A 16748-nucleotide genomic window follows, 5' to 3' on the forward strand; every position below is an offset into this window, starting at 1 on the left:
TTGGGTGAAAACCAGGGAACAATATAATTTTTACCAAAGGTTACAAATGTTTTTCACATTTCCCAGATTTTTTTTTTTTAATAAATACCAGATTGAACACTGAATTGATTAAGGCAGCAGGAAGCACATTATATATAATCTAGCTAGAGATATCCATACAAAAGCAATGACCATCCTTGGAACATCAGGGCACAAGGTGGACCCACCCAATTTAAAAACAAAAGTTCCAATTTCAGGTTCACCTGGGTCTCAAAGGTCAGGGGGCTGGACTCCAGTACCAGGTGCACTGGATTCATGCCTCAGCTTTCCACTAAAGCCATGTGTGATCTTGGAGAAATCACTCCTTGAAAATCAGTTAGAGACGGTCACGATGGTTGGATGAAGACTGATCACCGTAAGACGAATGAATGATCGAAAGTGACTGGGCTATTTAAATGTCGGCTTTTATTTAGGCATCAATGTATTGGAGCAACATATATGTAATCAACTTTAGCAAAAGTTGTTTCCTTAGGCAGGGACCCATCTACTCGGGGAGGACCCAATCGATGCAGGCGTTCAAGGATGTAAAGATAGTAGATTAATTCTTGCGGTTTGAGATGACATCTCAGGTGGTATTTGTAACAGAAACAAAAAAAAATATTCAATTTCATTTTTTCATCCTAAAACAGTGCAAGCAAACTATATTACAGGGCAAACTAGGCAATATGTTCCAAAAACAGAACCTCCATTCTTAGACATTTACAAGACTAACATCTGGCCTCTCACACATGTCTTGACTATGAGGCATAGTCCAGAATCTCGTTTAAACCAAGGGCCGCCAAAATGAAGGAAGAAATCACTCCAATCCCCTACTGAGGCGCCAGGACCAGCTCGGTTGCTGACATGGTGACCATGCTAGAGGCATCCCTCTCTGAATACCGTCAGAGAGATGTGTCTGGACAACCGGGCTATAACTTGGTCCTCTGGTACAAGCCCATCTACCCATGGGCAAGAAGATGGGGGTAAATAGCAAAAAGGGGCTACAAACAGCTGTGTGAGCGTCCTCCCAGCCCCGACACCACCAGCGCTCCAAATTCCCCCTGGGGGAAAGTCAGCCATTTTGTGTGGAATTTGATGCAAGATGCCAAGGTGTGGAAATGTATCCATGCTAATCATAAGCCACGCCCACTCGCAAAGCCAACACAAAATTCGATTCAAACTAAATCAACCGCCCAACAGCCACACTTAAGAAACCCCCAAAACACGTAGTGTGCTTCCTTGCACACTCAGGTTTGGGTGGGCGGGGAAAGAAGAGGAGTCCTGTGTCAAGCGACACAGGGAGGAGAGGGCTGCTGCCCAGGTCGAGTTAGACATAGAGGCCACCTGACCTTCAGCCCATGAATTTAAGGGTACTTACTGGACTGGCCCCCAGCCACCTCAACCACCCTTCCCTCCCACCCCCCAATTTTCACCCCCCACCCCAGCTTCTAGGAGAAGCCTGCTGTCACTTCTATAAGCAGGACAATTAAGACTAATACAGGCCCCTAAAGCTAAAAGAGTGGTTTGGGTGGCAGGTAAGTCATTTTTAATGTATGTAGTATTATTTAAAAACTGCTGTTGTGCTCATTCCAAAATTAGACAGCGCGACTGTCATAAGTGCCAGTGCTGACAATGAAGTGCAGGTGGCGAGGACTGGAACCCACCGGCTCAAATAAATTAAGTACTTCTCCCAAGCCACCTTCACAAGAGCTGCCCTTGGCAGACATTACCAAGCCACTCCCACAGCCGCAAGCCCTGCTCCAACACACGGCAGCCCCTGTTGGCAGCATGTAGTGTACTGTAGCAATGTACAAGTAATCAACTGTTGCACAAGTTGTAGTACATGAAATGTACTGTAGCAGTGCACCTAAAGAAGCAAAGGTTGTCTGCAACAATGTGATATACATAGTACTGAACAAAGCATGCAACTTTAACATTGGTAAAAATTATCAAAAGGCATCAAAGAAATCTTGACATCTTTGCACTGGTGCCCAACAGCCTTACTAGAAAAGACTGTTATATTGCAATGTCGCATCTCAAATAACAAGGAAAGCAGTGCTTAATTTGTAAAAAAAGAAAACATAAGTGCCAGGTCCCCTCGTCAGGAGGCCATTGCAGCATGAGCCACACACTGCCACTCCCAGTGGCAGTAGCAACGCAATACCCATCACACTCCTACAAATGTGACAATGTAGTTTAGTTCCAGGGTCCCCAAGATAAAGAAGTGCTTGGGCAGCAGTCAATAGTCATTTTAATGTATATTGAATTGATAAACAACTGTTGTCGTGCTCATGTTTAAATTAGACAGACAGCGCCACCATGTGGCAGGCTGTCAAAAACCATGGTGTTGACAATTAAGTGCTAATACCCGGCACCAGAAATGACCGGCTCAAATTAAGCTACCCTGTTCAACATGGCACATCCCACAAGCTGCCCCAATATTGTGGCAAATGCATATTGGATATTGGATATTGGAGGGGTATTTGTAAAGCGCATACGTTCGCTCCGAAGGGAGCATCTTGGCGCTATGAAAAACCTGGGACCAGCTCAGAGGGAGGGCAGTGGGGGGTTTAGATGGCTGCTTTAGTCCAGTCGTCAGAGAGATTAAAGATCCATGTTTTGAGGTGTTTCCTAAAGGGTTTCTCTTGCGTCTGGGATCTAAGATGTTTTGGCATACTATTCCAAGCTCTGATAGCTAGGGTGCAGAGAGTTTTTCCGCCTTTGGTTTTTAGGTTGAATTTGGGGAGGGTCATGAGATTTTCTTGAGAGGATCTAAGAGTGCGACCCGGAATGTAATGAGGGAAACGTTTCGCAAGGTAAACTGGGCCAGATTTGTGGAAGGCTCGGAAGGCTACGACGAGAATTTTAAATAGGATTCTCTTGTGCAGGGGGAGCCAGTGGAGGGATCTGAGGGCAGTGGAAATAGAGGATTTACGTGGGAGTTTTAAGACCAGACGCGCAGCAGTGTGCAGGACACTTTGCAGTTTTAGTTGGGTGGATTTCTTGGTCCCTGCCAAGAGGCCGTTGCAGTAGTCCACCCGAGAGAGAATGAGGGCTACTGCAATGGTCTTTCTGGAGTCGAGCGGGAGAAAGTCGCAGAACTTTCTCATGGATCTTATAATGCCAAAGCATTTACCCGCCACGGTAGTGGCATGAGAGTCAAAGGACAGATCGGAATCGAAGATGACTCCGAGGTTTCTGGCCGATGAAACTGTCTGGGGTGGAGCAGCAGAGTTATCAGGCCACCACAGAGCGGGACAAAAGGATGCGTTCTTCCCAATGGGCAGGATTTCGGTTTTGCTGGAGTTACAGCGAAGGTGATTGTTATCCATCCATTGAAAGACCGCTGTAAGGCAGCATTTAAGGTTGAGTTCGGCCAGGTTGGAATTGTCTTCGAGAGGGATGACAAGCTGAGTATCGTCGGCATAAGACGTGACGATTATGCCAAACGATTCTATGAGTGAAAGCAAGGGGATGAGGTATATGTTGAATAGGAGGGGACTTAAAATGGAGCCCTGGGGTACTCCACACGAAATTTTTTTTTCTTTGGATTGGAAGGGGCCCAGTGAGATGGTCTGAGACCTGTCACTGAGGAAAGACCTGATCCAGGCTAAGGCTGAGTGGGTAATGCCGATACCCATAAGTCTGTTAAGCAGTATGGAGTGAGAAATAGTGTCGAAGGCCGCCGTGAGGTCAAGAAGGATCAGGATGGCCTTCTTCCTCTGATCTTGAAGGTTTTTAATGGTGTCGGTCAGCTCGATCAAGGCGGTCTCGGTGGAATGTCTAGACCGAAAACCGGATTGCTGGGGGTGAAGTAGGTTGTGGGCGTCGAGGAAGGCCTTAAGTTCTTTATGGACTAATTGTTCCGTGATTTTGCCCAGTGCGGGTAGTAGGGTGATGGGACGAAGGTTAGTTAGATCAGAGGGGGGTTTATTCGCCTTTTTCATTAGAGGTTTAACCGTACCTTTTTTCCAGGTAAGTGGGACAGAGCCAGATTTGAGGGAGAGGTTGATTATTTCGTTGATGATGGGGTTTATTTCATCAATAATGATATGAAGGATCTTGGGGGGACAAGGGTCGGAGGGAGAGCCTGATTTGCATGAAAGAATCACTTCTCTGGTTTGAGTTAGAGTTACCGGAGAGAAATGAGTGAGGCAATTAGTGGTTGGGCGAGATTTGTCAAGCTCTGAGAAAGAGAACACCGGGGGGGAAGGGGGAAAATTGATGTGAATGGAGCTTATTTTTTCCTCGAAGTAGTCGGAGATCTTATCGCACAGCTCTTGTGACGGGGGGATCTCCGGTTGGAGGGCTTTTGGTTTGGTAAAAGACTTTACTATGGAGAAGAGGGTTTGTTGTTTCTGATTGGCGGCATTGATGGCGTTTACATAGTAGGTTTTTTTAGCTGATTTTATAGTTGAGAGATAATTTTTTCTCAGGAGTATGTAGTTGCTACGGTCGTCGTTGTCGTATGATCTACGCCACTTGCGTTCTGCTTTCCTGCAGAGGAGGTGGGCGGCGGTAAGCTCAGGAGTATACCAGGGTGCTTTGTTTTTCGTTGTTTTTAGGGTGTTGACTTTTTTATTAGGTGGACATCGTTCAGAGATTTCTTGCGAAAGCCATTTGTTGAAAGAGACAGCATCTTTATCGATGCTTCCAGAGGAAGGGGGGGCGTTAGAAGGGGAGAGGGGGTGAGAGATAAGACTTGCCTGCACAGTTTTCCAATTAATGGAGTGAGTGTGTTGGCGGATTGGTTTTTTGCAGTTAGAGGGGAGGACATTGAGAATGTGGAAAGGGATCAGGCTGTGATCCGACCAGATTTGGGGAATGGGTGGTGAGGTGGAGATGGCTGGAAAATTGGAGCAGACACCGTCCAGGGTATGACCAAGCAAGTGTGTGGGCAGCTTGACACTTTGTTGAAGGTCAAAGATGTCCAATGTCTGCAGCAGGTTACTGGTGGAGGGGTCGATCGGTATTTCCAAATGAAGATTAAAATCGCCCAGGAGGGTGAAGTGAGGGTAGCGGAGAAGGAACTGACCGAGTGCGTCGTTGAGGGAACCGAGGAATTTCGACGCATTTCCCGGCGGGCGATAGATCAGCCCACCTGAAAAAGAGAGGGTGTGGCTAAGCTTGATGGAAAAACCTAGTCCCTCGGCCTCGGTGAGGGGGTCGAGGCAGAATGTGTGGCAGCTGAAGGAATTTCTTAAAATGACCGCGACACCTCCACCTCTCCCTTTCAGTCTGTCCTGTCTGTGGAAAGAGTACCCTGAGGGGAGGGCGATGGCAATGTCAGGGTTACTGTCTTCAGTAAGCCAGGTCTCGGTGATCATAAGGCAGTCCAAGTTGTGGTCAATAATAAGGTCGTGGATGTCCTGACTGTGTTTACACATGGACCTGGCGTTGATTAGACCTCCGGTGAAACAAGGTAGCGTAGGAGGGGTTGGCTGCTTTGTGGCGAAGTTGAGGGTCCAACGACAATTTTTACAACTAGTGGGACCAAATGTAGTTGCGAGGTCGAGTTTGCAGGGGCAGTCCGATCTGCCTTGAAGTTTGCGAAGGACATTGGGTGCATACCTGATGCCAAGAGGGTGTTGGGCAGGGGTTCCTGCGCCTGGCGCGGTCTTGGCGCGGACGGGCGCAGACGGGCTTGCCTTAGGCGCGCCTTCGGCGCGCAAACGGCGCTCCCGCTGCGCTCGTCCGCTGCGCGTCTTGTGTATGCACATATCAGGACAGGGTAAGGGGCGTGGCTAAAAAGGGGGCGGAGTCAGTGCGCACGCCGGGACTGATGGCGGCCGCTGGAAATGATTGAGGTAAGGCGCGGCAGCTCTTGGAGTCAGCTGGGCGCTAAGGGTAGTGAGAGCGCTGAGGTGTGCAAGCTTTTAAAAACACAGATCAGGGTGACACCACACAGAAGATTAAAATGCAATTATTACAATTTTAAAAACAAGTAGCGAGTACCTCCAGCTCCCGGCTTTCCGCCTCAGGACTGGGTCAAAGGATTTCTGAGCGCCGCTAGTGATCAGCGGGTTAAGTACTGAGATCGGGGGGCGTGGCTAGAAAGGGGGCGGAGTCAGTGCGCACGCCGGGACTGATGGCGGCCGCTGGAAATGATTGAGGTAAGGCGCGGCAGCTCTTGGAGTCAGCTGGGCGCTAAGGGTAGTGAGAGCGCTGAGGTGTGCAAGCTTTTAAAAACACAGATCAGGGTGACACCACACAGAAGATAGCAGCATAGCAGGTCAGATGGCATGTCCTACCTTCTGTGGCGACCAGAGTGCAGGAACAAGCTCGGATTATCCAGAGCGATCACTGGATATGGCCGTGAATTAAGGGTTCACGCCCTAAAGAGGGTTTATCACTCAACCCAGGTAGCAGAATTCACAGCATCTCCACAGTACCACAAGTCATGATGGACAGGAAAGGACACAAGCTCCAGTTACATTTCGAATATTAAGAAAGTCCAGCCATCCAAAAAATTCTAAAATCCTCACCGCTTCTTTGACAAGAAATGAGAACGTTTTACTACATTGCAACTTGCTCAGTCAAAATGTACCAAGACAACATCTCCCAGAATGCACTTGTTTTCTAAATGAAAGCCCAGGGCTGCAAAAACAGAGTCCCATTTGCAAGGCTTCATCTGAAAACAGTTCCATACAAGTGATCTTAAAATCTAGAGCGCCAACGCACTGCCCCATTGGCGTCACCACTCATCCAGCTCCCAGCCAACAATGTATTGAAACTCTGATCCAACTCAAACTTCACCTTATGCATGAGGCTCTTTTATAATATACACAGTAACTTGAGTTTTTACTTTTAATTATCCTCATAGGAATAACAGAGAATGAGAGCACTTCACAAAAGCATGAGATATTAACACGTTCCGTGCTTGTGACGGAACCACTCCGTCACGAGCCACGGGCGCGCTGTGCTCATGAGGGAGTGGCTCCGTCACGCCGCGGCCGCTCCGCCTACGCTGCATCAATTCCGCGCCTGTGCGTCTGTATTGATGAGCGGGCGGGGCCGTGCCGGAACCACTCTGTCATTAGCACAGCACGCCCGTGGCTCGTGCCAGAGTGGTACCATCACAAGCATGGCGGTACCGCGCGACCTCCCCTCCCCCCCAGTGCCGCGGCAGAATTACCGCCGCGGCCATGGGGTTAAGAAGGCCACTGGAATTAGGTGATTCCACAACGGCGTTGTTCCGTATAATTAAACATTCACCACTTAATCCATCATCTCCTGCATGATTTGCAGATCTCAACAAAAAATATTTGTAACTCAAATGGATCAAAAGTTACTAAAAACAAGTAGAATAAGATGTGTGCAGAGGTAAACACTTGACAAAGGTGGCATTTGATTTATTCTGGTGCTAAACTGGTACTAATTGTGTGAAACTTTTTCACGGACAGTAAACATTTGTTAGAATGATGAAATAGTGAAATATTGCTGCCACAGAATGTGCGGCAGAATTTGCATTTTCTGGCTGTACCATTTAGATAACCCTGCCACAGAATGTGGTACCTCATAACTGCATAATCCCAGCACATCTGAATCTGCCAGTACCCTGGGGCACCGTTTATTGCAAAGGGAAGAACCACATAATGGCTGAGACACTTCCAGATAAACCAGTTGAAGTAAGTTGTTCTCGCTTCATCGTTCATCGTTACCGGCTGCCACGCGCCTCAAGGTAATTTGGTTCTGGGTATGAGTGGCATACATCAACCAATCAAACAAGTTTCCGAATTTGGACTGTTTAAAGGGACAACTGCAAGTCTCCCCTCTGCAACTCACCGACCCAGGGAGCCAGAATTGCAAGGAACCTCCCTCCTCCCCCCACTAATATCCATAAGCAAACTGGATCTTTTAGGTTGATTGCCCTTACCGCCCCACTCATTTACCTGTCCTACAATAAACCCAATAGTTCTGAAAAGGCAGCCACTGGGGCTTGAAAGCTTAAAGACTGCACGTTTTAGCCAAGAGCCCAAAATAACGAGTCAAATCCTGTATTTTTTCAATCCTAAATGGTGGACAAGCCCAGAGACCTGAGGTTACCACATGTAGGATTCACTCATTTATTTTTTTTAGTCACAGCAACACACGCACTTGCGTACATGCAGGCATACCACCCAGGAGCATCTGAGATCCCTGAGAAAATATTTAAGGACATTCATATTCTGTTCACAAATTTCTGAGGATGTTATGGTCAGGCATGTCTCAGGACATCTTAGGGTCAGGCACATGAAAGAACATGCATATGTTAAGGTCAGGCATACATCTGAGAGGGTTCAGAATAAAAGACAACCTGTCTTCATGATTTTAGGCAATCTACTAGGCATGTGACCTTCCTCATCATCGCCTCAACTCTATGCATAGTGGCTAAATATAAACGACATCTCATTAAATACCTAAGAAATAAGCAAGTTAATGTCATGTTCATATAGTGCATAAAATAGTGATAACAGGGAGCGTAAGCCTTTGTAACCCAGGCTACCAACTCCGAAGCCTAAATGGAACACCACCCTGTATGGACAATGGGAAATGTCTAAATGTTAACTGTTTTATATGTCTGTAAAAACCCAATAAAAATATTATTTTTTTAAAAAGAAAAAAAAAGAATGTCACATGGAGTGGGGCGTTAGGCTGTGGAATAACTGCTCTCTTGGAACCAACAGGTGTGCACATGTAATACTGGGCGTTTTTAGGGTGCGTCAAAAAGGGGTCCCTCATGGGCATGGTTCTCGAACCTCATACGATCAATTATGTAACTCAAAAATGTAGGATCTCGAATTCATACACACAAATTGACACATTGCACTTGCAGGGTGCTCAATTTGTGGCAAATTAAGGATTGTGAGCGCATCCTGAGATGTATAATTTAACCCTGACATAAGATTACACACTGTCCCATTTTCACACAATGATATGCCCTGACTTTGGTCTGCTTCTAGCAACTCGTCACTTTGATGAATTCCGATCTTACGCACAGTGATACAGAGCCAGTTGACCAGGATCACACAATTGAGGCAGTTCCTCAGAAGTCCACCTCTGCAGCAAACCACTGACCTACACAACGCAGATCTTGTTGCAGTGATAAACAGACACTTTCTTGTACATCTGGCAAAGCGCAGTGCTGTGAATTAGATGACACAAAACGGAGGTATGTACGTGTGATTGGGACGGTAAAAAATGCAAGTGCTTTTAAATTACATATTTACATGAAACTTAAAATGAGTATCTCTGGGGCGGGTAACAATAAACCCTTTGTTATTCAGCGCCAAGAAGCCCCAGAGGTGAACGTGCACTTAACAAACATGCAAGTTGTATTCACGTTTACATGCACGGGCAAATTAGGCGATCTGCCAAAAATGTAAAAATTGTTGTTGAACGACGATAGACAGGAGTTAAACCCGCATCTCCCAGTCCCGCCACTTTCCTGCCCCTGAAGCAAACCTCTTACTGTAGCAGTAGCGCCCCCCGAAGATACCTAACGTGCAATGCACACAGATTGAGACTGCCACATATCGGAAATGTAAGATTATAAAGGGACCTCAGAGCTGAATGGAAGGTTGTACATGGCGTGCAAGCCTTCTATTTCACTAGACAGCAGTGTAAGCGCCTCTCTGTCATCTACAAACACCCCCGCCCCCCAACAATCCCATTTACAATCAAAGAAACCTAACAGTCTCTGTGAAATCTGAGTGACTCAGGCACGCATCACAGCATCACGGGCCGTGAGAGACAGAACGCAGGGGTGAGATCTGCACGGAGCAGAGGCAGGGGAGAGGGGTGACAGGGCAGCATGTGACAGATGAGGGGCCCGCTAGCAGGGTAAGGCAGATGGAAAAGGAAGGAGAGAGGTGGAATAAAAAGGGAAAGAAAAAATGAGAAAGAAAGAAGCAGAGATAAATAAAAAAATTGAGATCTAAAATAGAAAGAAACAAAATGAAGGAAAGAAAAATAAAGAAGGAATGTGAAGAAAGGAAAAAAGAAGGAAGAAAATCGGTGATACAGAGGCGGGGGAGGAGAGGAAAGAAAACATATCGAAAGGAATAAAAGTGAAGAAAAGGATAAGCAGATATTTTAGAACATGAGGCTTAAAGTAAGAGAAGGTAAAACCATTAAAACAAAAACGAAATATTAAGAACAAGTTACACAATTGATTTAAATTACAAAAAGTGCGTGAAGTGAAGAAAGGGGAGAGGAAACGAGAGCGTGAAAGAAGGCAGAAAATGTTTTGAAATAATGGGACTGGGACGAAAGAGCAAAAAAAACAACATAAAAGAGAATTGGAATGCAAACAAACGTAGAAAGCGAGAAGTAATTCTCGAAATGAAGCGCACGAATGAATGGGGTGAACGGGATGTGTGATTTCACAGCCCTCTCTCCCTCCAGCCCAGGACTCGCTCCATGTTTCATGCATACTTCCTGCCGCACACAAGGAAAGTTCTCGAGGTGCAGCCCCCCTTTACCTTCATATCCTGCGGCACCGGGCGCTGTCCCCCATCGTAGCCCGGCCTCCGGAGGGCACAGAACGGGTGTCCCAGCAGGGCACCAGGCAGCCCCGCCAGCAGCTCCAACCTGCAGCTCAGAAGCTCCCAAAATCCAGAGCCGGGGGGGAGAAGCGAGCCTTGTGCGAGCGAGCACCGCCCCTTCCTGTAGGCTGGCCCCTCGGCTGCGCGCACTGCAGCCCCTGCTATCCGAGCCCCCAGCCGCCGGGGAACGGATCCCGAACCGGGCACACGGCCGGAGATCCAGCGCTCGCCCCCGCCGAGAGTCACGCAGAAATCACTGGAGCCGGCACGCGACGCGCGTGACACCCAGGGACCACTGCGGCGGCATTCCGAGCCCCGGCGTCTCCGGGCGACCTGCAGCAACTCGACTGGGAAGGGGCCCGGGTGTGGGTGACTCACCAGGCAGGCATTAGTAATGGGCTGCCTGGCCCCCTCACCCCCCACCCCCGGCCCCCAGCAGCCACGAGAGCTGCCAGTTAACCCCCAAGGCACGGGCCCGGATCCGGCTGCTCTGCGCGCCTCTCTTTTCACTTTCTGTGGAAAACACGGCTGAGCGCTGGAGGGAGGCCGCTTCATGCGAGGGGGCTCCCAGCGACGACCACCCGTTGCCCGTGCTTGGGAGGGGGTGTGCGTGGCCAGGAATCTGGGCTCGTTTTCAGTAAACACCCGATGCTCTTTCTCCAGTCTATTCCTTCGGTCTATTCATTCAGTCCGATGGAACTTGAGCCTGCCGTGCAAAGTCAAAGCGCCCACACTGCAGCGTTTTAAAGATTGGGCGCTATAAAACGAACGCCGCGCTGTAGATGCCAACTTGTTAAACAACGAACGCGAGGCATGTGTCAATGCCTTTATCCCCTTCAAGCAACACAACTAAGCCCACCGACAACCACTGACTGCCTCGCCGCATAACTTCAGTGCCAATCTATCGCCACCTCAGTGACAATGGGAAGGCACTCTTGCCGAATTTAATGACCAGCAAACCTCAGTCCAGGGCCCAACCCATTTTGCCAACATCAGCGGTCCTCTGTGCCACACAACAAGCCACCTGTGGGCTCACTTTCGATCAAAACACAATGCCAACTCCTCAACCCACCGATGCCACCCTGATGTCGGCACAAAACACACTACTAAACTTCACGCTTTCCTGCCACAGGTCTTCCTCTGTGGGGAGGTGCCAGTCTGGAAGCTGGCAGTGGCACCTCTAAGTAGAGCCTGTGAATCCAACAGAAGTCCAGAATTGCTGGATTCTTGCCAAGTTTTCTGGCTCACCCGTGGCTATCTTTGTTTACTTTGGGACAGATTTACAAGCCCCCTGTGTCATTTTTGAGCCTTGTTGCATCACTTTTTGTGATGCAGCGGCGGCATAAAAATGCGGCACATTTACAATGTGACGCATGTAGGGAGATACGTCACATTGTTAAGCCCTGCGCCACATTATACATACGTCAGTTATAATGTATGCTGGGTCCCAAGTAAAAAAAATTCACTGCGCCACTTCTAGGATGCCACTACGTCAAATCCTACGCCTGCTTGGAGCAGGCGAAAGGAGTGAAGCAGCACAATGAGGATAGGCCTCTCATGCGTTGCTGGAGTTGCATCATGCTTGCGACAGTGCATGACTTTTGTGCCAACAAATGCGTCACTTTTGTATAGATCTGCCCCTTTGTTTCTAAGCTCATTAGATGTGCAAAACCTGGTTCCCGCCCTTGCAGTCCTGCGTTGGACACCCCTCATAAAAGGCGAAGGACTAGGATGAGATCGACGAGTGTGATGCAGTGTGCCCCACAGCTGTTCATTGAGTGTCCAAGAATCCGCATCCCTGACATTTGACCCCGTGGAAGCCATCTTGTACCTGGTTTTAGGAGTTTCCGATACTGCTAATACCAGACATCATGGCCGCCCGCTGCGTTTAACAACACACCTGTCTTCACTGGTCTCTGTTTACCTGGCATGGAGGGCTGTCCTACAGAACCACCACCTACACATCCTGTCTTCCTGTCTCTAGTGTGTCATGTCATGCCCCGCCCCAACTTGTTACCCTCCTGGTAGGTGCCACCTACCTCTCTGGCAGCCTGTTGCACCATTTTCATCTGAATCCAAATACAATATTTCTAGTAAAAACTCTCACATAAGGAAAATAAAAAATGGATAGAAATAGTGACCGTGAAAAAAATAACAAGACGGTGCAAGTGACACGATAGTGACATCACAGCGGTGGTGGTGCACCCGCAGGTCACCTGCACATTATGATGCCTCGAAGTCATACACATTGGCCTTCATGTAAATCACTCTGAGAAGTGCGGAGGCACCCGTCTACTAGTAACAAACATTGGGTAAAACCAACTAAATAAAAACGCACGTGACAAATTAATGTTTTTTGGGCTAGTGGTTGAATCATGGTTAACTTTTATTCCATTGTAAGATTAGCAAAATATAAAATTATGCCGCAACGGATAAACTTCAGTTGGAATTTTTCGAAATCTTAACCTCAACACCCTTTCAAGTGATGTTTCTTAATGGAACGGCAATATTTGTTTCAGAACAAACGGTATTTTTATTCTCAATGAAGAAGCATAACATAATTTCTGGTGTAAATGTTGGTCTATCTATGTTCAGTAAGAACAGCTTAATGTTGCCCAACATTTACAGTTACTGCTCAGTGACATTCATTTAATCGACCACTGAAGGATAAAAGGTGAAGTCAGCCGACCCAGGATTGAAACTAACATTGACATGGAACGCTGGACCGAAAGCGCCTTTACCGACATGTAATCTCACCCTCCTTTTACATTGATGTTTGTGAATCTCACGGTGCATTTCGCATCAAAAGGTTCTTGTGTAATTAGTGCGAATAGTTAACACATTAGTGCAGAGGGCAACCCATTCACCAGTGATTGGCCAGTTTATATAGCCTGCAGGTTAGATTGCAGCCTCTGTCGGGTCCGGTGCTAGAGGGAAGGCCGGCAGGGAGGAGGTAGGGTTAGACTTTGTACATTTAAAGGAGCCAGGCTGGGCTGATTGTGTTTCACTGCGATGTTGGTGAAGATTCCAGTGTATGAAGTGATAAAAAGGGTTCGCAGTCACATCCAGGTGTTTGACAGGGTGCCCCCAGGTGGCTATAGGAAGGCCTGCTCCGAGAGCACCCCTAAATATGATTTACAGCAAACCTCAGGGGCTGGAGTGCATAAATGTGCCCTGGTGCAATGCAATGCTGCACTAAACATTGCACCAATCGAGCAGGACGGCAGCAGCATTTACATCAACTCACTAGTGTAAAAAGAATGGCTCCATTCGCATAGATTGTATGTGACGTACTTGCTAATGCTCCCGAATTCAAGAAGTAAGCCAGGAGTACCTCTGGCCTTGGGTGCTTAATTTGAGGGGTTGCTATCCGGTGCTCAGCACCTAATCCTCGGCACGGTGCTTATATCACCAGTTAAGGACACACTTATTTAAAAGGCACATGTTTTCCCCCAGACTCACAGGATGTTGAACCACGTCGAGACTCGAACCGGGTTCCCCAGCTTCGAAATCAGCAGCGCTGCCCATTAGGACAAGTCCTCTCCAGGTTAATAAGTGCCGGGGCTCTAGTCAGGAGGCAGTTTGCACCAACATATTTGTCCTGTTAGCGCTGCCTCCTGAGGAGAAACCCGGCACTTTTTATTTTACAAATTAACCACTGACATTATTCACGAGGAAGCCAGGAGTACCACGGGAGTAGGTTACACCTACACACACACCAGTCTATGTGAACCAGGCCGAAGGTGTGCACCGCCTGAGCATTGTCGAACTGTCATTTTACACCGGCCCTTTGGTGCATGTAGAGTTTTGCACCTCTTGGGTAGTGTAAATTCCAGTGCACAACTGTGCTGCACTACTGCACGTTAATGCAGCTCTATGTAAACGAGCGAGCGTCATGGGGGTTGTCCAAGCTAAGCACCCCCACTCTTCCAACCTCCCTGCTGTGAGGGGGGCAGGGGACGAATCACTCAGGACCTCTCATCAGCACAGCACTATGTAAGTCTTTGCAGCAAGCACCTCTGTTCCAGATGTGCCCAGTGAATTCACTGGCCTGGATGCGGGTGGGGTCCCTTGCACTCTTCTGCGATTACAAGTATTGCCTTCATTTTGATATCTTGCTTGGAATGTAAACCTGACTCAAATGTAAGACATGGATGTTTTATTCAACCCATGCCTTCTGTTCGGCGCCTCATAATGCTTTATTCGACCGGATGCTTCTGGGCTCTGTGAATAAGTAAAACAGAGGCCCCCGGCCTTGTCAGACTGCACACACGTTGGTAATGTGCACAGCTCTGCCGGAATCCCATTCCATAGTCAACACTAATTTGTAATTTAAAGTATCTCTAGCAAGGAGCGGTAAAGCCACGTTAATACATTGTGTAAGCAGTTACTAGCTTCTACAGATTCATTACAATTGTTTGGGACAGTTAGGAGATCTCAGCATTAAAAAAAAGATCCCAGCAGTTCCCTGTGTGTCTGTTTCACAGGGGTAAATGATAATTTACACCAAGTACATGACCCCGTTCACAAACTAGGCTCAGACTTTTTTTTTTTAAAGCAATTTTTATTGAACATTTCGTATATTGTTTCGATGGCAGTGCAGTTTACATGGCACACAGACATAAATCCAGTATTGTGCGTATACTCATTCTTGCGTTTCACAAAGTACAGACCCACCAGTACTAGCAGCATCTCTCGCGCCCACATATTTCCCAAAAAATACATATTGCAAGGAACCTCCAACATAGTTTGTTCATGCACTAGTATCAGACTCGGATTCTTCGAGTGGGGGAGGAGGGGGGTTCACACATATTACCCCTATATACGTTCCGGCCTTCCCAGACCTTCTCCCACTTTTTTGGACACCCTCGGTGAACATATACTGATTTTTCCGCCATCATCGCCATGTCCATATCTTTGCATAGGCTCCGACTTTGAATTAGCTTGAAGCAGTAACACGTCAAAGGATTATATGTTGCTACAGGATTAATAACAAAGTGGCACAATACACCAGTGGTGCAAATGTGAAGAAAGTGTAGTACTCAACACGAGGATTAAAACAATCTGGCTGCACACATTTTATTTCAAGAATCACAAAGTAAAGTCAGTGGGTCTATTCCAAACACTCTAAATAATAGCCAATATGCAGCCCACAAGAGAGGCATTGCAACGTTTCAAACCACTGAAGAAATAGGTCTTCATCAGGACAGAACAGTCTTATGACACTTTTAAACAGCATCTAAAAGTTGACCATGAAAATCAAGTCACAGAACAGAAAGTGTTGAAAAGGGTCATGTTCCTAGCAAAAGGACATTTATTTGTGCTCAAGCTTGTCTAATTGTTAGGTAAGATACCGCAGGTGTTATTAATCAGCTCTGTTTGTACAGGTAAAGCTTTGATTTGCGATTCGTCTGCAAGGTCTCCATCGCCACTGTCGGCTCAAAGTAAGACATCCCTTTTGTTCCAAATAGTTTTTCAGTAAGAGTCAGAAGGAGCCATGGTCTCCTTCCACGTAGGAGCCACCAGGGTTCTGAGGAATACTCGGTAGCCCCTGTTCTGTTTCTGGCCCACTAACAGCCGCGGGCCGTGGAGGGAGTTACGGTGGGGCAGGGAGGCGGGGAGGGGGCGGGGCAGGGTGGAGAGGGCTAAAAACCGGCACCTGGATAATTACAGGTAAGTAAACAATTTAAATAATAAAACGAATTTCGTAGCGCGCACTGCATTGCAAAATGCGATGCAGTGCGCCCTACGAAATTCGTTTTATTAATCAAATTGTTTACTTACCTGTAATTATCCTGGTGCCGGTTTTTAGCCTTTTCCACCCTGCCCCGCCCCCTCCCCGCCTCCCTGCCCCACCGTAACTCCCTCCACGGCCCGCGGCTGCCCACTAATATAGTCGGGGGTTCCAGGAAGGAGGATAGGTCTCCAGGTGTGACCCATAGTTTGTACCAAATAGACCCATAGTTGACGCTACAGTCAACGGAAGACATTTTGGTAGACTAAATCATTATGACCAGTATCTTAAATAATGGGCTTGTATTTAGTGCACGTTTCACAGGTATGGATCTTAGCATCAAGGCCTCTATGGATGGTGGAGAAGCGTGGCTCAATGGTTAGAGCAGCAGACCCTGATCAAGGTCTGGCCTGGGACCAGGGTTCAATCCCCGTCAGGGCAGGGTCTTGGGCTCAATGTCCTCGGACCTG

General features: G+C 47.6%; 1 protein-coding gene across 2 annotated transcripts in view; it reads right to left on the reverse strand.

Annotated features, from left to right (window-relative positions):
* IL11RA (interleukin 11 receptor subunit alpha) overlaps positions 1-16748 on the reverse strand; it is a 334633-nt gene that overhangs the window by 243220 nt on the left and 74665 nt on the right. The window contains exon 1 of one of the 2 annotated variants that reach the window (XM_078674688.1): positions 10482-10883. The exons of the other annotated variant lie outside the window; for it this stretch is intronic. Within the exon in view, the coding sequence (XP_078530814.1) occupies positions 10482-10487 (6 nt within the window). The 5' untranslated portion in view covers positions 10488-10883. Of the gene's footprint in view, positions 1-10481; positions 10884-16748 lie in introns of those variants that run through there. 2 annotated transcript variants of the gene reach the window in all.

Source organism: Lissotriton helveticus, chromosome 2_1, assembly GCF_964261635.1.
Source record: "Lissotriton helveticus chromosome 2_1, aLisHel1.1, whole genome shotgun sequence".
NCBI lineage: Eukaryota > Metazoa > Chordata > Amphibia > Caudata > Salamandridae > Lissotriton > Lissotriton helveticus.